The sequence below is a fragment of the Struthio camelus genome, chromosome 1 (genome assembly GCF_040807025.1).
Source record: "Struthio camelus isolate bStrCam1 chromosome 1, bStrCam1.hap1, whole genome shotgun sequence".
NCBI classification, from domain to species: Eukaryota; Metazoa; Chordata; class Aves; order Struthioniformes; family Struthionidae; genus Struthio; species Struthio camelus.
In genome coordinates this window covers 83,132,708-83,155,319 of record NC_090942.1, presented here as the reverse complement: position 1 = coordinate 83,155,319, position 22,612 = coordinate 83,132,708, and the positions used below count along the sequence as shown (strand labels likewise).

General features: G+C 39.1%; 1 protein-coding gene across 1 annotated transcript in view; it reads right to left on the bottom strand.

The window, feature by feature from the left end:
• VWF (von Willebrand factor) overlaps positions 1-22,612 on the bottom strand; it is a 148,782-nt gene that overhangs the window by 67,601 nt on the left and 58,569 nt on the right. The window contains exons 20-30 of the mRNA XM_009675425.2: positions 22,142-22,280; positions 20,225-20,359; positions 16,888-17,034; positions 16,054-16,194; positions 14,315-14,434; positions 13,528-13,684; positions 12,866-13,024; positions 11,263-11,398; positions 7,237-8,576; positions 6,479-6,598; positions 4,106-4,249 (exon numbers count right to left, since the gene is read on the bottom strand). Coding sequence (XP_009673720.1) covers positions 4,106-4,249; positions 6,479-6,598; positions 7,237-8,576; positions 11,263-11,398; positions 12,866-13,024; positions 13,528-13,684; positions 14,315-14,434; positions 16,054-16,194; positions 16,888-17,034; positions 20,225-20,359; positions 22,142-22,280 — 2,738 coding nt within the window. The remainder of the gene's footprint in view (positions 1-4,105; positions 4,250-6,478; positions 6,599-7,236; positions 8,577-11,262; positions 11,399-12,865; positions 13,025-13,527; positions 13,685-14,314; positions 14,435-16,053; positions 16,195-16,887; positions 17,035-20,224; positions 20,360-22,141; positions 22,281-22,612) is intronic.

Genomic DNA, 22,612 nt, shown 5'->3' with positions numbered 1-22,612 from the left:
AGAGACAGGGGAGTCGAGCTAGGCAAAGGTTCCTGCAGGGATCCTACAAATCATTGCCTTAAATGGCCTCAATGGTTTCGCTAACACTTCTGCAATAATTTGACTAAAAAGGAAAAGTACCTCAGGGATCTTAATCGTCCACACCTATTGAAAGTTGCCAGGGAAAGAAGCAAAGAGAAATGTCATCTTGGTCCCTGAAAAGGTATAGAAAAAGCCATTGGATAGGAAGCCTCCAGATTGCATGTACTTCAGATTGCATGTATTCAACCAAGAACTTGTCTAATCAGGAATAATTCTATATGAAGATAATCCTGAAATTAGTCTTTATATCTTAATTTGGGATTTTGAATAGACATTGATTTTTTTTTACTGAATTTAGCAGATGATTAATTTTAAAACAAAATAGCTATTGAGGAATTATTCCAAAAATTGACACTTTAAGCATTTCGTTCTTAACAAATTGATATTCTCTCATTAATAGGTACCTATTGGCAGAATGGCTGGACGTTTTATGGTCGTCATGGATTTATCAGTCCAACAGCTCACCAGCATTAAAGGGAGCAGATCGTGAGGCCCCAAGCTCTATTCCCTTCCTTCTTGCCCTTGCAGATGACAAATCCTGCACTTCTCTTACCACCAAGTGGTTCTGATGCCCCCTCGGCCTCTCAGGAGCAATTTCAACTGACAAACCTTGTAAGAAATTAACTCAAAAAAAAAAAAAAACAGAAACAAAAACCTGTCAGGACAGTGACTTAAAATAGCTCAGGGAAAAGTCTAGTAAGTACCTAAAGCTAGCTCAAGAAAGGAGCTGACACCACAAAGTCAGAAGCAGTAGTGAGAGAGCAAGTGAACAAGACCACTGTCTTTCAGTGGATGAGAGCCAAATCAGGGCAACTGCTGGTGAAACCATGGCCTCAGGCTGGTGACTGGTGGCCAGACTTTGAAAAGCAATTCTGTATACACCACATCATTCAGGGCAGATATCCAAATCACAAAAAGTTGCTATTGTGGGCTTTTACCTCCTAAATGATAAGGTGATTTTAAAAAGGAAGCATTCATAACGACTTAATCATGACAGGCAAAGGAGAGTGCTACTATTCAAATAGATTAATAGCTATAGAATTTTCCACAAAAAATATTTCTATGGGTTTTTTTCCTAAACACAAAGAAAAGAGTATCTTTCCCTAACTTTGCTTTTACGGCAGTTGAATCACATAGATTAAACTTCCTCCAAATTTTGAGGCAGGCATCTGGTCAGGAAAAATCAGCTCAAATGGTGAGCTGATTTTAGCAAAGATAAATCATTTAGCAAAGATGTAAGCAACTGAAATCATGCTTTTATAAAGCCTAAGCAGCATTTACCGTAGGGACTGCTAATTGTGCCCCCTATGACACTTGAACACCAATGAATATTGAACAGAGACATGTTTCTGTGAGTCTCAGTTATCTTGAATAGATCACTTGAAAAGATTATCTTGAAAAGATCAATAGATCTTTTTTTTTTTGAATGGAAGGTTATATAGTTAATTCTTGTCTTCAGTTTGTTTCCTGGTTTTTTTCAGCTATTTCTTAGGTGAAGTTCCACAGAATTTTATTATGGTTAAATATCCCCAGAGCTTCTTCTTAATAGATTATGTGACCCAAAATTTGAATGATATGATCTTACTGCACAAGCATGGAAAAGCTTTATGGTATAGGCTGCTGGGTTTTTGTTTTGCCTATGCCCTTGAAGACTCTTCAGTTTTTCATTATTTCTTGCTAATAAAAAGGTATCCTTCTCCTGGAGTTTCAGTATCTTAAATGAAGCAGAAAAGGAAAGGGGTAAGCTTTCTGCAGTAAGACTTTTTGTAATAAGATATTTGCAACAATAACAGCAATTTATTTGAAATTTCATTTTGTGTGCACTTAGTGCGATCACTATTTGAAGGTGGAAATTCACCTCACTGTGGCTAATAAAAACACACTACTGTAATTGTGACAATCACATTCTAAAGATAAGTACATATAATGCTGCAAAGAGTCCTTCCCTTTATGCAACTGCATCTGCTATATCAGCAACTAGGATCCTTCCTGCAGTAGCTCAGCAAGTACTGTCTCATCAGCTTGTGGCATATTTCTATTCCTGGAGCTGTGCAGTTCTAATATATATCCACCCATCAGGTTTTGTAGCTGAAGTAATTATTACAGAGCACATAATTGGTACGGTATTGCTCATGTACTGACTCTCTCACTGCGCATATGAGCTCAAGCAAGAAAGCACAGGTAAGCACCCGAGGAAATAAGCAAACTGGAACTGAGAATGAGCCATGATTTTTAAAAAAGGTAACTCAGTCAGTCATAGGGCCCAAGTCTGCAGTTGTTTTGTGCATGTGTAGCTTTGTTGACTGAAACAGGATACTTAAATCAGCAAAGATTGCACAAGGATTACACGGGATCATGTTTCCACCATAGGGAGGCCAGCACAAATGAGAAGACACAGTGCTGGTCTGAGCGTAATGAAATATTTTTGATGGGTAAACCTCAGCCATATCCAGGATAAACTAGAAGAGAGATTTCCAAAAGCTACCTCGGGAACCACAACATCCAAACTGAGCCATCTAAATTTTTTAACCAGCCTGCACGTTTCCAGAAGCCTGTGCACAAAGAGCGTGAAACAAATGACCATGCATTTCCGATGGACATTGAGTTTCCTATTCAGCCAGCCTAGTTCGCAGGCATTACGAGGTGCAGGACAGGACCACGGTGACTTATTTTCATTACTTCATTGGGAGGAACTACTTCTGCTCTATTCCATTTTGGTTCATTATACCACATTTCTCATCGTGGTCTCTGACCATTTTCCAATGAGACATAAACAAATCACTAAGGAGTGTGTCATGTGGCTGCCTCTTCCCTTTCATTTCCCAAGGGCCATGTTTTCTCTGTTTATCCTGCAGTTCAGTGTGGCTCACTATACACATTACATAGAAGACTTCATGAAACTTATCTATTTGTATATAACAATTTATCCCACAAAGAGCCTATAGAAGTCTCATCAGCCATCTGGTATTTTTATTTCTCCAGGCTGAGAAAGCAATCATGGCTAATCCTCCTGCGAACTATGGAAGTCAGGTTTTATTTCTCACTTCTCTATACCAATAACTCTTTACAGTCTGAGTAGGCCAAAGACCCTAAAAATCTGTGTACTCCTCAGCTCTTATAGGACCCTAACGCTACGCCGCTGCCAGAGCAAATGTGGTTCCAGGAGAACAAAATTCTCAGGGTATCTGGTGAAAGATCAGATATGCTGTAGTAGAATAGTTTTCTGCTGAACCCTACAACTGATACATGTGTATTCTGAACTTCCACAGACCCACTGGGAAATCTGTGCTTTAGTACCTGAAAATTCAAGTGGCCATGTTCTTAAGGATGCAGTTTTCTGGAACGGATGATGATGTTTCAGAAGAAACTCTTCAGCTAAGGTGCCAGCTTAGACAGTCACACATACCCCTCACACCATCCCTGGCCTTGTGCCAGCCCAAGGGGTTATGGGACCAGCATAGCAATTTGGATGAGGGAATTCAACCACCCAGAAAACAACTACTGTTTCACTAAGTAATTTTTCAACCAGGTCAGTTAGCCTGGCTCAGCACAGAGGAACAAAAATCTAGAGAGAGCAGCCATTGAAGTCAGCATAAGCAGTTCTTCTGCAAAATATCTAATGAACTAATTGATGCTGAAAGGTTAATGATCAAAGTCTTTATATTTGAATTATGTTTTGCTTATCTGAAAGAGAATGAATACAAATCTGGAGAATTACTTCAAGGCTAAAAAGAAACTGGTCTTCTTCCTCCCAAAATATAATATGGTAAACTGTGATGTGAGTAACCTACAGATACATTTTAATAGAGAAAATGGAACCTGTTTACTGATAAAAAAGTACTTATATATTTACTGGAAAACTATACAGTAAAGACTACACAGTGAACTGAAAATAGTGACAGTCCTAGTACAGGACATTAAGGCAATACCACTGATATAAACTGGTGGTTGAGGTCAGGCTATATTTGGCATCACTTTTTCTCCCTCCTCTTATTTAAAAATCAACATCCACAAAATCACTCACCCAGTTTAGTAGGACCTTGCTCTCTTTGTTGAATTGAGTGCACCATCTCTACAAGTTTTTCAGTTTCTTGAGGCATATTCCATGAAATTTCTAGAGTATTTTCCCTGGCATACTGGAGAACTGACACATGAATTGAAGTATTGCCTGTAGCAGAAAGCAGCAAACAAAAATTTTAAGCAATGCATAAGAATGTCTTAAAATAAATCCAAAGGGCACTCCATGGTTGTATTTTCCATTAAGCACAGCTAGACAGGGATTTTCCATCAGAATGTGAAAGCTGCATTTTCAATTAGAAGATCAAAACTGAAATATTCATATGCAAGTATTGTTGAAAACAGTTGCTTTCCTGTCAAGAATCAGTATGTAATATTTTACCTCAGATTAATTCAACCACAATTGGAGAATTTCACTTTACCAATCCCCAAATGTCATTTCTGTTCCATTTTAAAATTGTCTAAATATCACTTTTTTATGTGCACATTGTTTTGCAATTTGAGTTGTATTTTGAACTCCCATTTGTCTTAATGGGCTAGGCTCCCTGGATGACTCACTCTCTTGCAGATTTTCTTGTGTCATGCATTACTTGAGTCACACGCACAGGCTACAGCATGGGACATAGCGTACCCAGGAAATATGACCTGTAAAGGGCATGAAGAGAAGCTCCAACGTCTGCTATTCTCTGATATCCTGGTTTTGTTTATGTATTATTTAAGAAGCATGAATAAAACAATTAATAGAGGGTTGATATAAATATTTAACAAATGTCAGCCTGGTTTAGAATTCAGCTGGGCAATACATTGTTCAGAATGATCAGCTGTACCTCTCTTAATGGTCTTAGAATGTCTTCTACCAAATATTCAAGATACGTGTAACGTGTAACATTTTTTAATTAATGCTTTGTAAAACTTTTATGAATGAACTTAAAATTAAGTGTGACTTCATACACCCAATTGTAGCAGGCCTACAGAGATCAATATGTATATAGTGTACCCATTACACTTTACAATTTCATTACAGTTTTCTCAAAGATGCTAGTGAGAACTCATTTCGTAGCTTCATTATCATTCTTCTGCTGTTAATGATGTAACATTTGCTATCACAGGCTTTGCAGATAGAGAAAACAGCTAGACTAAAATAAATTGTCTATTGTTTTATTGTTTGCTTTATGAATTATTTGGCTTGCTTCTTTATTGTCTGCTAGTTTTCTTGTATGGTCTCCAACTAGTATAAGCTATTCTGGACTTACAGAATGCTACACTCATCTTCCATGAGAGCTCTCAAATCGGTACAGGTGCTGATAACCACCTCTTTTGGAAGCACAGGTATGATACAAGCATGTCAACACCCAGTTGCAACCACCCATGAAAAAAACCAGCAGCAACAGCCACTGCTCCATGAGAACGACAGAGTGGTTTAATGCTAGATGGGAAAGGTAAAACTATTCTGATCAGAAGTTCAAGTTTGTTAAAACAAGTCCTGCTGGGCAAACGCAGGATCCTGTGCTGCCCATGCTATGTGGCTCGACTTGGTGCAAGGGTACAAAATGTTCTAATTTACTGCACATGCCATGTGGTCCCTGCGTGTGCATGCAGTACGGGTGGCATTCTGGATAACTGCTGCACTGAAAATCCCTATGCTGAGCAACCAAACCAGAGGTGTGCATCCCATCAGTACACACTTAGCATGCTCAGTGAGTCTGGCACTTCCAAAAAGTGCCTCTCATCCAACATGGGTCAGGCAATAAATCTTAAAAAGCTAATGTATTGCCTTCAGTTAGCCAAAAAGGACTCGCCAGAACCAGAAATGCCCATTTGAAAGAGCAAAATCTTGCACTTGGACCGAACTTGAACCGAAAGCCCTTTGAATTATCAATTTTTTTGAACCAGAAGCAAAGCTGAACTGTCCTTTTAAAGTCTGTTGAACCTGACCCAGAACTTTGGTTCAAAAAAAAACCAAAAGCAAACACATAATTTTGCTTTTCTGGCATAGAATAGCAGTTCAGCTAAAAAATTCCATCCCTTGGCAGAAACCTGTTTGGCACAGGCACTTCGTATGTCCATTAAAGTATAAAGAGAAGCTGCCAATAGAGCTGCTGTCCTAGCTATACCTCATCCCCCAATTCACTGAATCAGGTATTATAACTTCTTCGGCCTGAACTGGAACAGCTTTAGTTAGGGAAGAATCTGAACCAAGTCTGAACCAAAAACTTGGCTAGCTTGACTCCTCAATATGAACTAAAAATTTTCTGTGGAGTTGGACCGTAAATGGGTAATTTAAAGATGAAAATAAAAAATTGCAGTGAAATGTTGTTTTGTATTAAAAAAAAGAATATAAAAAGCCTTTATGTGTTTGAGTTAAAAGACAAATACATACTGATCTCAATGCTTTCAATAAATGCCCGTACAAAGTTTTTAATTTCCTCAAACTCTGATGCTCCAATATTGGAACTTCCATCCAGAAGAAACATAACATCCATTGGTTTGTTGCACAACTCTGAGAAGGAAAAAAAAGAGAGAGAGAGAGAGAGAGAGAGAGAGAGAGAGAGAGAAAAGGAAGGCTATTTATTATTATACTCAAAAACCAAAATTAGCATCTACTAATGAAATGGCAGGAGCAGAAAGGACAGCACTACCTGCATTTGGGGAAAACAAAGCAGGATGATGACCAGCTGAAACACAAAATAATACCCCTTTATTGAGGGCCTTGAGATTTTTATTCAGTGGAATACAAGGGTATTTGAATTCCTGCTTTTTTGCTATTCTAGTCTCGGGGGAATAGAAAAACAGTGAAACCTCTTAAGGAAGAGAAAGTAAAATTGTAACTTGCTTGGGATAGGCAGATGAGAATATCGTTTTCATTTCTGTCACTCTCCATCCTACCTGGAAGCTAATGTCACCTAATGCCAATAAATGCCTATAGAGCATTGGCTGTGGGTGTGTGCCTGGTACTGCTACCCTTGAGTCAGCATCCTCAGAACCCAGTGAGGATAAGTGGTCTTTCTTTAGGATTTGGACTACAAGATATCAAATGAGTTACAGGAAACTTTTTCATATTTCAGTAGTTTGAAGGAGGAATGGAGGAGACAGGAGCAAGGAAAGACAAAATTACATAGAAAATATGTCCAACTTTACCTGGAATTTCTGTCCAAAGTTTATGAGAGCAGCATGACTGCAGCACTAATTCAGGTGCTTCTTCAATAAGCGTGCTATAATTATGCAAGACTATTGGACTGTTAGGCTGACTGATCCTTCTGAGCTCTTGGATATCTGCATTGGGAATTATGCCTATGGGGATGACATTTATGCCTTTGGGAGGTCGTCTGATAACGTCAGTGGAAGGACTGGATGACACCATATATACCAAGTGAGGCACATCCTGCCTGCCCCCATTTGTTGATGTAAACGTGTGTCTGGAAATATAATTGAGGGCATTCCCAGTGTTGGTAGCCTTCCCTCCTTGGTAGGGTATATTCCTCACCTTCTCAATAATATTTTCCTTTGACTGTATTTCCTTAAAGGAATACTCCAGAGTGACAGTGTCTGAATACTGCATGACGGTAACATGAATATCTTCTCTTCCTACATTCATTCCTGATATTACCTGCTCAAGGAACTTCTTGGTGATATTAAAATTTTTCTCCCCTACGTTTTCAGATCCTTCAAAAATAAAAGCAATGTCCAGCCTTTTGGATGTGGGTTTTTCTGAAAAAGGTGGTGGTAACGTGAGCCCCCCGTGGGGAAATATGATATTGGACATTGGTGGCGGGGACGTTGCTTGTAACTGAGGACTTTCTTCAGGTCCAAGATCACACAGACAGTCGATGAGAAGATCCCTGTTATCCATTAGCTCCTGTACATTGTTCAATAGGAAGGCCCTGTTATCTGGTGACTGCTTTTCAATGAACTTGATTTGCTCCACATTAACATAAGGTCCAATGCCCACAGGTATTACTGTGATTTTTTTATTCTTCAAAGCTGTGAGGATGCTGCGGAGTTTTCCTGGAGACTTGCTTGCTATAAATAGCACAGCAATTCTGGCAGCATTAGTCCTTTCGGCTTTTCCAAACACATGGAACACAATATATTTAAGGACTTCGGCCGTAGACGCTACTTCATCTCCTGTGTACTTTATGTTTTGGACAATTTTTCTCAACTGGGACTGTGTTTTGATATCTTTAAGGCCAAGATAGATGGTGGGGCCAGCCCTATACACGAGAATTGACACTCGGATTTTCTTCTGGGAGATGTGGAGTTCTTTCATCATGCCAGTTATGAAAGTTTTCAGCTGTTCAAAGTCCTCCTCTGACAGTTTATTGGAGCCATCCATTAAAAAGGCTAAGTCCATCATCTTGCTGCATGAGTATTCACTGGGTGCCCGTTCTATGTCGTCCTCTGGAGCAGATGTTGTTGGTACTAAGACTTCTTCCACTGTTTCGCAGGCTACACAGGTTAAATTCTTCCCTTCACACAGACTACAAGAATCACCAAATTTAAGTGTAAAAATCCATGCTCATAATAACATATCACTCATATCTAATAAAAGGATGTCAATACAGAACAGGTTAAACATCTCAGAAACAAAACCAAAACCAAAATATAACAAACAACAGTGATTTTTCCTCCTCCCCTTTTATGCTCTACAATACCTCTGCAAGGTATTCCAGAGCCAAATCTTATAGCATCCACTTGGAGGAAGAACTGTTTATATTTGTTTGTTCTGATGAAGAAAACATGAAAAAGTATTGTGTGTTTGTCAGAGGAAGCTTTTTTTTACAGTTGCCTTTGGCATAATGTGCAAAATCTGTGCCTGAAAACTAGCAGGAAACCAAATGATCTCGAGCAGTTTGAGGACCTACAAGTCACTGGTGAAGCCTTGCTTCACAAGGAGGAAAAACACAAGGCAAACGGGCTAGCTGACACAAAGTAAAATCTCAGTTTCAGCAAGATGCTTTTAGCTCTGATATGAGTTAGCAGACTGAGTGAGAAGGCAAGGTTTACCTTGATTTGCTAACTTTAGTGAAAAAGTCAGCCTTTTTTCTACCTCTAAAAATGTATTCTTGATTTTCTTTTTCCTGACTTTTTGTGTTTTGAATACAGCTTTGGCACATGTTCTTCCACTGCTTTTTATGTCTCCTTTGTTATCTGCCTCTTACTTACTTTGCTGCTTCTTATTTTTATTCCTTTTTCTTTTCTCTTATTAAATAATGAGATATATTAATTGATATAATATCTTATCTGGAGCTGTTTTTTCCTTCTTTTCTCTTCCTTACCCATTTCTGCTCATCTCCATTAGCACATTTTTCTCTTCTTCTTACCATTTAGCTCCATTCTTTTTCCCCATCTCAGCCTTTTCCGCTATTCATTCTTCCCTATCCCCATGAGATTTTTTTACCTCTTTCACCCTTCACCTTTTAGGAACGTGCCTATAATCCATCTCTTCTTCTCTGGCTTTAGCAAGGCTTTAACACTTCTGCCCTGCTAATTCCTAGCTGTGTAAGGCTCCTTGCTTCACTCATCTGAGCAACGGACATCATTGCACTCACATACAGGGTGCTGGAGACCCGGTCAATATATTTTCCTTGCCCTACTGGACAAATCTAAGAAACACAATAGGTAAAGTCTATGAAACAGGAAGGACCAACTAATGCTGGTTTTCACTGCCAGCAGGCACACAGGAAACCCTGAATATAGACACTAAACAAGTCAATACTGAAAGAAGGTGCCATTTTCCAGGAAAAGTGTTCACTTTACACGTGGCATCGTAGTTTAAGTTCTCCCAAGGCTATGTTCTTTTCAGGCTGCTTTTAGCATTTTCTTAATTGAAGAATACACAGCTACTTTTGGTATCAATATATAGCAACATAAGATTTATTGTTTTAATCCTAATGTGAATGAGATTCTTCTAGTTTCCAATTTCCTTTGGATATTTCCTATAAAAATCATTTTTGTGCAATATTTCCTATTGTTTGTACAGATGGTGTAGGCATCTAAATTAGGTGACAGCTATGCAAAAGGATGTTTCCCTAGTGAGGTAAGTTTTCATAATGCTCTGAAATCATTTATGAGCAGTGGCTAGTGTATCAACATTTAAGATAAATTATTATTAAGGATTACAAAAATTAGGCAACAGAGACTCCTTTATGGAGACTCTTTTTCGACCTTTTGATGGAATTCAAGGCTCATCATGTATATCGCCAAAAATATATATATTTAATTGATCGGACCTAACAGTCTCATGCCCTGGGCTTATAACACAGAACTAAGCTAGCTCCGGCAAGAGGCCAGGATTTCAAAGTTTTTACCCATTCAGAGCTTCTGTGAAGTTTAGGGAGTTTGGATCCGAGGTGTTAGTCTGGACCAATAGCTGCTGCAGCTCTACAGCCCAGTTGCTATTAAATATGGTCAAATTACATGATGGAAAACGTTCTTGTATTCATTGCATTGAATGACTAGTAAAGTATCCATCAGAGGACAGGACATCTGGAGAATGGAAAGCTTTTGGATACTACAGGTCTTTGTGCAATATGCTACTAGGCAGCATACAGAATGAAAATCAGTCTCTGCCATATTACAAATGAAGGCCCTAATCCGGCATGGCGCACAGCATTTTGCACCCTTCCATTAATTTCATCATATTTGGCAAAGCATGCCTACAGGATCAGGCCATGGGATATCAGGTGAAAAACTTGGGGAAATTATTTTTCCAATGACACTATGCAGTCTCCCAGCTGCTAATAATCTCAGCAAGTTCTAGACTCACTGCACATTCAGATCTGCACTATATTTAGGATTTTTAAGCACTAACACAAGGAAAGATTGTCATGGCTTTACTCATGTTGAATCACACCTTACAGAAAAGAAGAGGAACATCTGAAGTTAGTGAGACCACCTACACATGGGAAAAGTCATTTTTCAAAGGAATTTATGGGTTTCAGTTGCTTTAATTCAACAGGCATCCAATAATCCCAGCCTGCACTGAAAAACTTCAGTTTCAGATTACATGAAAAGGGCTGTTGACACATGAGAGAGTTTCCAAACCTCATCATCAGTGGTATATTTAAAGTAAAGTCCAAAAACTTTTTTATGGGTATATGCATCATCTCCTTTCATCCTGCTCAAAAGGAATGATATTTGACTGCATAAACACCTCCACCGTACCAAGACTGACAGTGCTGTGGATCATCTCTGTTCAGAACTATTCTCTTTCCATGCGGGATCTTGACATCTCCGACTGCACAAACAGGACAGTCTTCTGGACTGACACAAGTCAGGGATAGTTCATCAAGTATTTCCCCTGTTTCAAAATAGCACAGCAGTATAAAAATACCAGTTTTCATGGATTGCAAAGCTAATCATTGCATTTACCCTGCTACAAAAAGCATGAAAAGGCTTCTGATTTGGACTCAAAGGCTCTGAATATTCTGCTTGTGTTATGCTCACTACAAGTCTGACACAAAGAAATGTATTTCTTTCCTTCATGACCAGTTTTAGTGAGATGTTGGAAAAACATAACCCAGTGTATAATCACCAACAGCCAGTGCTATGCCGAAGGTAAACATATTCTTAGAGCAAAGCCTCAAGAGTGCCAGGAGAACATGGCATTTACCTTTTTTTACATGCATGTTATTGATTTCTCCAGTATCACCTAGCTCCTCGCTCTAATATTAGAGTACAGTTCAAACACCTATTACCTGAATATTGAAGGCTCAAGGATCACATTTAATAATTATATAAAGTTGTATCCAAGAAGGTTCTCTCACCTTTGTGTAAATGTGTAGGACAGAGCTACCAAGGCCCAGAACTGCTATGTTGGGGCTTAAAATATCTGCTGTCTTCTTCTTCATGTCTTCTCTCTTTGCCCTTAGGAGCTATTTATTCTTCTGAATTTTCACTCTACTTTTGGATCTTGCTCACCTCTCACTTTTTCACTTTCTGTCTTTCTTTTTTTCCCTCCCCCCCACCCTTAGTTTTTCCTTTCCCATTTCTAAGAGACAGTCAGAGCAGGAGGTTAAGCTGTAAGCCGAGGCCCAGCAGTGGATGCCTGTCGGGCACTCCCAGAAGCACCAGAAGGCTGCTGGCCATAAGCAGGTCAGGGCAACAGGTTTCCTTCACCACAGTAGCCACTCTAAGGGAGAGCGTTTTACAAATGTCCAGTACAGATTCATGCCTTATTCGATCACATAGTCAACAACCACTGTTTTTAAACAACCCCTAACCCTCCTCCTGTCTTCCCTTTTTATCAGGATTACCCCCCATTCCCATCCCCTCTCGTTCTTGCTGGCAGTATTCCCTTCTCCTCTTCTAAATATCACCACATACCCTCCATGTGCCATGCTTGTTTCATAAACTTTAATCCTGGTGTGGATCTCATATCAGCTTTCTGACTCACAGCAACTAAAAGGAGGTAAGGAAGTTTCTGCCTGAATGAAAACAGGAGCAGTAGAGGGAGGGCACAAGAAGGCAGCCCAGAAGAGATGTCTTAAAACACAAAGGACACATTAAAAGCCAGGATCATTCTAGCAGTCACAGCAGATAAGGGAAGAAATTGTGGCAAAGCACAGTGAGCCTGGAATTAAGGAATTAATTGCTATCTCTAAATCTTTTGCAATCTCCAGCCTTACAAATCTGTGAATATTTCTGGACTACAAAACATCTTTTATGCAATAGAAACCTTCAGGAAAAAGGGACTCTACAACCATAGCCACAAGTAACAGGAGCAGACAAGGAAAAGATAACCACTTAGAGCAAAAAATTGACTTACCTGCAGGACAGTGTACATGGCATCCTTCCACACATTGTAGAGGACACTCCAAAGCCTGTGGGTGCTGGCACGTTATAGGACAAGCAGGTCCACAGCTGTTGTATCGCCGTTCACATCGATAATCTAATTCTTGATCATTCAGGTCCTCACAGCTTTGTGCTATGCCATGAAAGAATCAGAGACAAATAATCAAACCAGACTGAACTTACCATGCCTCTCAGAGCTATTACACCAAGTTGTGTACCAGGTGGATCACATATGCATAGAAATAAATATTTCTTTCTTTAAACAGAAATAAATATATTTTTTACTACATCAGAGGCAGGCAGCTTGCATTGTTTTCGTCTAATGAAATACTTGCTGTAGACCAGAGATATTTTTTATTAACACAATGGCAAAAAACAAACTTTCAGTTTTAATCCCCCCCCAAAAAAAGTACAGAAACCTTTTCTTCTCTAAACTTCTTTATTCCAATAGAAAAGTGAGAGGAAATGTCTGCTAGCCCAGTCTCATTAAAGTAAACACCACTGGACATGAATGGGAGCAGAACTGGAGAAGAACAGTCTAGCTGAGCTAGGCTTGTTGATTAAGAGCCTGAATTTTTTCAGTTTACCTCCCAGCCAAGGTCATTCCCAATTCTTCTTCATCCATCTTGTACTTACGGCACAGATCTTGTGATCTCCAGTGAACAACGACACCCTTTTGTGCACAGACATGGGCATAGGCTGCAATAGCATCACAGAAGCAAGCACAGTCCCCAACAGATTCGCAAGCACAAGTGTCATACATGCAAATATCTATGTAGGGCTCAGGATTCACCTAAAAAATAGAAATGTGTGGTATAGTACACTCACTGATTCCCTTCATCTCCTTTCTCTAGACTTATTTAACCTAGAGGTGGTTTGCCTGCTCCATTAGCCAAGAGCTGAGGTGCCAAATAAATCAATGCAACTCTTTCTGCTGATGTTAGCAGGAACTCAAATAGTCCAAGTCCTCAAAGTCCTTATGGACCAGGTAGTTTACTGTCCCTTAGTATTCCTCATATGCAGTAACTATACATTCTGGGCCTTGCTCCCGTACTCTCTTGTGCAGCTTTGAAGCTGCAATGTAGAACGCCATCAAAATGGCACTATATTAGCTCAGCTGTGGGGTTTTAAAAAAAGAAAAACCTCAACCCTTGTGCATGACTTCGTGTGCCAATCTCTGGGGATTTAAGAACAAAATTTCCTTCAGGCACAAGTTATTCTATAGCTTTCCACTAGGGAGTATTCTGTATCTTCCCACGAAGCATCAGCTACAGGACACAGTCAGAGATGGGATCATCAATTAGTCAGTCTCCTCTGACACCTGTGTGCCATTAACACAACTAATACTTTTCCCCACAGCTGCCATCAGTATCCACACAGATAATGCAGAACAGAAGGATGTGAAATGCATGACAATACTTACAAGTTTTTTACATTCTTCAAAAAGATCTCCAGACAAAATGCTGCATGAGGTTTCTACCATCACCTGCTTCACTACATTGCCATTGCACAGTGCAGACACCAAGGCCTGTTCCTGGTGGGGCTTAATATTGTAAAGAAACAAGCATACATTGCATTAGACTGTCTTCAGGACCTCAGGACTGTTCAGATTTATATACGAGAACCACAAACTCTAGACATTTTTCATGACAAATCCGAATAAAGTCTCAACTTGCTGTACTGCAGGAACAAATCCTGCAACGGCAGAACACAGAGTAGAGCAGGTCACCTCCTTCCTTTTCTCCAGCTCTTCCTTGTATGCTGCAGTTTTAACACAGAGGTATTTTGACGACAGTAGGTCACACTGTCCCAAACATCCATTTTGAAAAACGAACATTCACAGCTCTCCAGAGGGCCTGGGGGAGTCCTTAGCAGCCAATACCCAAGGCCACCACTGAACAGAAAAGGCTCAGTAGTCTCCCCCTCTCCAATTTAATTTAGCTAACTACTAAGAACAAAGAGCACAAGTAACTGACAAAGTATTTATCATAGAGATATTCTGCAGAGTCTATTCTGTGTCCTGTTGCCTATCAAACTGAAACAAGGAACGGCTAGTCGTCAGTCTTATGCAGCAATTTCACTGCTCATTATTGCCACTTCTCCTGCGTTCCAGTCAAGTCATGCCAAAAAACCTGACATTTAGCAGGATAATACTGTGGCTATGTCACACCTCCATTCAGTTATCAAACTGACCCAAAACATTTCATTTGATCAGAAATAAATGCTTCATTTTATTTTCTGTCAATGTAGATCTTCTAAGGGAATGTTTCTATGTTTCTTTTATTTTCACCTGAAAATTTAGGCGAACTATCAAGCCAAATGTTTCAGTTTCATCTGAATAAAACATTTTGTTTTGCAACTGTCAAAACAATGCACTTCTTATTTTTTTCAGGTTGTCTCCTCTCACTTTTTGGTTTCAAAATACGTTTTGGCCATAATTATTTGCCAGCAAACGTTCAACCTCGTCCTTTCAAAACTCTGCATTTGGACAAAAAGAAGTGTATTCACACGTGTATGTGGCTCTTAACTAGCACCCTGTGAATTCACTTACTATTAGCAACCAGGTCCTAGATAATATTTTCAGATAGCAGATAACCGCCTCGACATCAGAGGCAGAGCTAGAAGCATGACAGTAATGTCTTGCACTCACGGCTGATTCACTACTATACCTTGCTTTTTCTGCTCAAGCCTCCCTGCTCTGAAAGTAATAACTGAATACACTTTAGAGAGAAACTAATCTGTGTACTCAGTTTTTCATAAGTAGACAGATTAAGATTTTGGATACAGAAATTTGGATAGAGAAATATGAAATCTTTATCTGAACCTCCTCCTGTCTGGAAATTACAGCTGCTTTTTTAGGTTAAACTCTAAAATGAGATTTCCAGTTATACCTGGATTTCTAGCATTTGGGCTGGCAAACTCTATGAATAGACTCTACCACACAGTTTGGCTATTCTAATATTCATCTACAGCCAGGCAGCACAGAGGCCTTATTTAAGTTAATTGATCTTTTATCAGATTTCAAGAAAGAATATGATCTGGCAAAAATCTGGCATAAGGAGCTTGTTTCTTTATTTTTTTATCCTTTTCAAAACCCCTTGCCTACTTTTGAGTGATACCATAACCAGTATTAATCAGTTTTCACAGCTCATTCACAATCACCTTTCTGACATCAGCACAGTATGGATTAACTTTCCAAGAGTTCCCAAAGTCCACTGGATCTACTTCAAGATGTTCATTGCTGCTGGTCAAATCATTGTTTTGGATTCCATCAAAATTTCCACACAGACCACACACTTGATCCTTGCAAGGAAAAAAAACACAAAACATAAATTTTCCATCTGTAGACTGACTTGGAGTTTTATTAAGAAGTCTTTTTAGCCTAGTGCTTTAATGATACAAGACTTAAAAGCTCAGTTATCCCTGCCCTTGCCAGGTACACTAAAATACACACAGAGAGACTTGAGCTCCTATTCCCATTATTCTTAACTATCTCAGAGGGAAAGTAGGACTGGTCTGTCTCCAGGGACTCCAGGGAGCAAGAAGAAGAATCTGACTGGTATTACTTATTGCCTGTATTTTCAATATATCCAGGGAGTCATAAGTTTACCTGTGATCTTATCTTCCTCTTGAAAATAACTGTTCTATCAGCATCACTAGCAAATTGGGCTCCTTACCTTGCTCCTCTTGTACACAGAAGAAATTATCTCAATCACTGGTCAAAGGCACACTTACTCTGAAGCATCTTATCATTCTTCTTTTCCATCATAACTCTTCACCAAAGACCCAGAATTTAGCCATTACAGTTGAAGCACCAGGTAAAGAAGGCAGCCCAGTACAGTATTATAAGAAAGCCCTTTCATTTTCAAGCAAGTCTAATGCTCCTTGGAAATTGCTTTGCGCGTCTGCATAGGAAATGCTAACCCCCTGCCCCTCGGCGGGGATCTGTAAGTGTATTCTTTAGCAAGAATAAAAAGTAAAGCAAAATATACTTACTTTGAAATTTCCTTTTAAGATAACTGAGATTCCCATGGCCAGATTCCAGGTTACACTGATGCTTTTACCCAGTAAGATGATGTAATAATGACCAGACTTCATGACTTCTAAATCGTTGTCATCTTTAGGAGGTACCTTGATGTTTACCTGAACAAGAAAAAGCACACTATGCTAGCAACACTGTCTCTAAGCCCTATTTCTTGTAGGGCACTTTCCCAATAGAATACGTGCTCATTAATGGCTATTTTAAAACTTGCCATTTGCCAGAAAACAGACAGCTCCTCGACACCATATAGATGCTCCAGAGCACTGGCAAAGCTATAAATATGGTATGTAAGGGCCTGAGCAGGAACTCATCTCTACTCCAGAAAAGTTGCTGTGGATAAATTATTGCCTTAAATGTAACACTTTTAAATAGCAAATTGGGATAAAAGTATAATATTTCAGTCTCATCACATTTCTAGAATTTTGAACCATTTTGGACATGGAATGTCCATCCATTCTGCTCCTAAGATATATCCACTCTCCACTAACACTGACACATGAAGAAATGACTGTTAAACAGAAGCAGGGCTGATAGAGAGGACTGGGTGTAGTCAGTTACTGACTAGCTAAATATTCAGTCAATGGTTAATTAAATAATTATCTTTTATTTTTATTAGTATTATTTTTATTAAGAAACTGCAACAATTCTGTGCTCCTGAGGTAGTACTGGTAAAAAATCTGGTTAGGTATACGTCTAACCCAGAACGGGAAAACCACATACATCACATAGTAAACGCTGGCCTCTGAAGGACCAGAGCTTGATTCTGAAGTCAGGAAATACTTTCTTCCTCAGTCAGCTACACCAAAAGGAAAACTCTTGAGAGATTCCTTTTAGTGTCTTTGCATTTTTCCATCACTTTCACTTCCCCTACGAGCTTTCAAGACAGTTTTCTGCTCTTAGGCCCCTTTCTCTTCCCATTTGGCTGCAAATTCACAGCCTCCAGCTACTAAGATTTTGGGAGATTAATTTAAAATGTTTTCTTCCATACTGTAATTCTCTTTCAGGGAGAACCCTGATAGGATTATTAACCACATCTTGAGAAAAAGGTCTGGAACGGCTGTTATTTCAAACATCACTAATGTATTAACTTACTTCTTAATTGCACAAGAGGCAGATGAAGCCTTTAAATCAGTACAAACAGTGATTAAAGTGAGGGAGTAAAAGGATCCCGGAAACCATTCATCCACTCCCTAAGTTGAGGAAACAATGCTTCCTTACCCTGCTATTCTTTCTCACTCAGTTCAATAAAAGCTTGCCACCTTGATTCAATTCTCTTCATCTCTGGGGTATTATCAGAAGCGTTTATCCCCAGAGAAGACAGCTCACGTTCTTTAATAATCTCCTGAACAGGGCCTCCAATGTCTTCAGGGAAGAATATGTTAAAAGATGCATAGTTTATAACCTAGAAGCCTTTTCATCTTCTTCAGTACCAAATGTGTTATGTATATTGCCTGTTCAAATATAGTTGCTTATCTTCTAAATATCTAAAGTAGTCTCTGTATTTCCAGACTCAGGTAAGAAACAGAATAGGGGAAGTTTAGCCTAAAATACAAAATTTTTATGTTTATGGAGGCTTTTCACCCAAACCAAGTCATTATAAACTTTTGACCTTGCAAAGTGGCAGATTTTAGTTGTTTCAAAAAAACAAAACTGATTTCTTTTTCCCTTTTTTTTTTTTTTTAAATATTAACCAGGACTGTCACATGGAGATACATCAGTATACCTCAGTTTACTTGGAACTCCAGGCTTCTCTCAAAACAGCATCATCTCAAAACAGTGCCCTTTAGAAACATTTTAATGGCAAAAAAATAAAAATAAAAACCACTTGATTCTCTTACTTCTAAGGAGTGCTGTAGAAAAAGAATGTAGAAAATCATCACTGGGAGAACATTTGCCAGCAGTCTTCATTTCAAATTGGTTTTCTTTAATCCTTTCCTTTGATTGCTGTTATTTCTAAGAAAACCTTCCCTTGCTATTACACCGAGTATCATGCTCACTAAAAAGACAGCTAGAAATTCAGTCAAGGTTGTGTGGGTCAGTCCTGTGGTATAGGCCTAATACTTGGAAGAGCATATTCTCTTAGGAATCAAACCCCTCTGTTGAGTTGTCAGATGCCTAATGTCCTCTTGTCTTTTTTGGCACTTATTTAGGCATCCAAATGGAATCATAGCTCTTTGGAAAAATCTGGCTCCTAAAGAAGCCCTCAAACAAATCTGGTTTCTACTGGCTGATCCCTGCATTAGTGTTCAACCTCCTTCAGGAAAGGGATTCTTTAGCAGTAGAAAACCAGAACTGGTTGGGCAGCAACCAAAACATCCTATGCTCATTCCTTCAACAACCAAAAGTTTGCATGCTGTCCTGCATCATGATCATATGCTCTCAAGATACACAGACATTATTATTAATGGTCATGTTTTACGTGTTCCCGTCAAGCATCAGTGGCACACAGTAACTTGCAAGCAATTTGCAGGCTATGCAAAACCTGGTTCCGCTTTGTCTGTTAATCCAAAAAAAAGGCAAATGTTGACTGGTTTCATGTTTCACTGTGAACATTTTTGCAGATCTCTAGTCCAGATACCAGTCCAGAGCACAGTACTTCTGAAAACTGGGCAACTGAAACTCTATAATCCACTGTAGATCTGTAATGTTTGAACACACAGACGGTCTTAACTGTTAAAACGCCCAAGGTAGAGAGCTGAACTCTGCCCTTTGGAAAGCTCTTTACCTATCATGGAGTGACATGGAAGGTGCAAGTGATTCTTGGTCCATTCTTGAGTGTTTGTGGGTAGGCAAGGGGGGGAAAAAAAAAAAAAAAAAGAATCCAGGCACCTGGATTTTCCATCTGACACTTTTTAACAAGAGAAAGAATAGCTGATATTCACTTTTGCAATATGAATTTGTTCAGCCATGACTTCTCTTTTTCCAGGGTGCTCACTCTTTCGGATGGCTGAATTAGGTCTGAGGTTTTGCTAGTTAGGGGAAAGTCACTTCTTAGGTCTCTCTTACACTTGACTTTGCTCAAAATAGACTTACACCTCCCCTGTTGAGAAAGGATGCTCCTCATATGAGCTTGCATTGAACAGCATTCTTCTCTGAGATAAATCTACTGGCATCAAGTAGAAATACCAAAATGGCATTATGCTTCTGGGAGCAAAATGGCTAGTTATAATCCTGTTAATCTGTTCATTTTATCACCTAATTTTCATGAGATGGTTTGTCCTTCTCATTACTAACCAGCCAGAAATCCTAACAGACTTCTTAAAAGAGGGAAAGAAAGAGAAAAGTACGTACATTTCCATTAAACAGCTCTATCTCCCCACTTTCAAACAGAATGAGAACCCTTTTGGTGCACTTTTCTCCAGTGAAACCACATCCTTCATTTGAAATAAGAATCCGGAATGTCCCAGAATCATCTTTGCAGAAATCCTACCAGACAAAAATAAATGAATGAGTCATTAATGGGGACATTTGAAAAAAAACCGTACAGATCTGTGGAGAAAAAGGAAGCCTCAAAGAAAACTCTGTGCACTGTGGGGCTGCAAAGACATTTGTTGGTATGCCACTTGTTCCTATACTAATTTGCTTTGTGCTTAGCGTTTAAACTCATGTGGTCCAGCCCTTTAGGAACGAGGCACATTCTGCCAGTATTACACACACATGCATATTTTGCAGGTATTTTTCTGGAGTAGAATTAGTGCTGTTATGGTAGCTGTGATGTTTCACAGATGTAAAATGGTCACGGTGTACATAGGAATACACAAATATTTATTCCTTTATGGGTAAAAATAAGACACTGCAGTTCAGATGATAAAATAAAATACAAATGTAAATGGGTTAGAAAGTAACTTGCTGCACAATCTTGAGCAAAGTCTTTGATGTCCTTGTTTTCCCACCTGTAGGTAATTATAATAATGTCAACCTGTTTCTTGGGGAGAAATTATGTAGATTAATATCTCAACTTTTTTAAAGTCAAATATTTTTTAGATGCATGGAGAGCTAGCAACACATTTATATGATGATTCATGACTATCAGACCTTTTACCAATCTCAGGTATACACATTATAAGAAAAAGACCCCTGCCTCCAGTTCTGTGCATGTATCACTTGAGAAAAAAACATCGCACTTTCTTTTTAAGTGTTTTTGTGGTACTATATGCTATTCTTGACCATGAGATCTTTATAGAGAACTCTGACTTGTGCCAGAACCATCTGTCTTCTAAGGTAACCTAGTTGGCATCAAGATGGGAGCATATTTCAAAGACCAAGTCAAAGACTGGTTGATCACACTTTCCTGCCCAAGGATAACTGCAAGGAGAAATGTGCTGCATGAGAAGGGTTTGTCAGGAAAATATCTGAGAAGGAATAGCCCACCCAAGAAACGTGGAATTCTATAACTGCAGAAGACTGTTGTTGTCAATTAGCAGCAGATCCATCTAGTTTAAGACCAATTTTTCAGAGGAGTATTTCTTCTTTTGCACACTATTTTTAAATCCACTATGATTTGCATCTGTAGTTGACTTCTTAATCTCACTTAGCTCTCTAAATTTCTGGCTGCTCCCATCAATCACAGGCTGACGTTAGCATGCTATGTTTTTATTTCCCCCTTCTTTATACTGTAAAGAAAATAGATGTTGTCAAGCAGGCTGGCACATGAAGCAGGACAGTGATTCTGCAAAAGTGAACAAATGGAGTCTGTGCTCTGCAAGTCTTTAAAAAAGGCTCACTGAACGCTTCTTGTCTCACCCAGGCTGAAGGAAACAGCTGAGAGTATAGACCTCCTGGGTCTCCACCATTCAGTTTGTGAGCCATCACTAGATGGATAAATGACCAAAGAGGCTAATCCAGAGCCAAGAAAGGTTGACTTAGGGTACCTGAAATTAATTGTTAGATATGAGATTCAGAAAGCTCCTCTCTGTATCATGATACACTCACATTTACGGCTGCCAGTTAGACACAACAGAAGCTAACTCACCTCTCTAGAACACGATGCAATCTTTGCATTTCTCTAGGTATTTTTTAATTCATTACGAAGGTCTCCTTTCCTCTGCCATACATATGGTTTAGGGACTAAGAACATTTTCCTTTGACTCATTGAAATGCTGGACATCTCTCTTGGTTTAACACACCTTACATATTATCAAGCAGCTTAGACATTTGATGTACTTTTGGAAAAATAATTTGGTATTCTACAACAGTTTTCATTCTTACCTGAACTAATACATATTGACAGTCTCCTGGAAACCTATATTTCAATCCATCGAATGTCAAATAATGAGCTGTGCCAATAACAGAGCAGGTGGCATCACACGTATTTTTGGTACATTCCCATTTTCGACCACGACACACACTGTAACAGAGAAAACAAATTAGTGACAGTTATCATTATTTGTAATGTATATAATACCAAGAGAAGGCAAGGTGCTTCAAACAGGGAGAAAGAACAAAATTTCCTACCTCCATGAGCTCATGATCTGAAGCCTCTCCAAAAGACACAGAATGAGTAGTGATAAGCTATTATTTTGTATCCTACAGCATCAACTTGTCAGAGCTTTTGCTCATACTTGGTATACACTAGTAACCTGCTCAGCTGTACCCAAGGATTTTGGCGCCCTCAGCTTAAGGCATTTTAAAGGGCTCAGTACCTCAGTGTATCGTGTGTTCAGCACTTTATGAGAATGG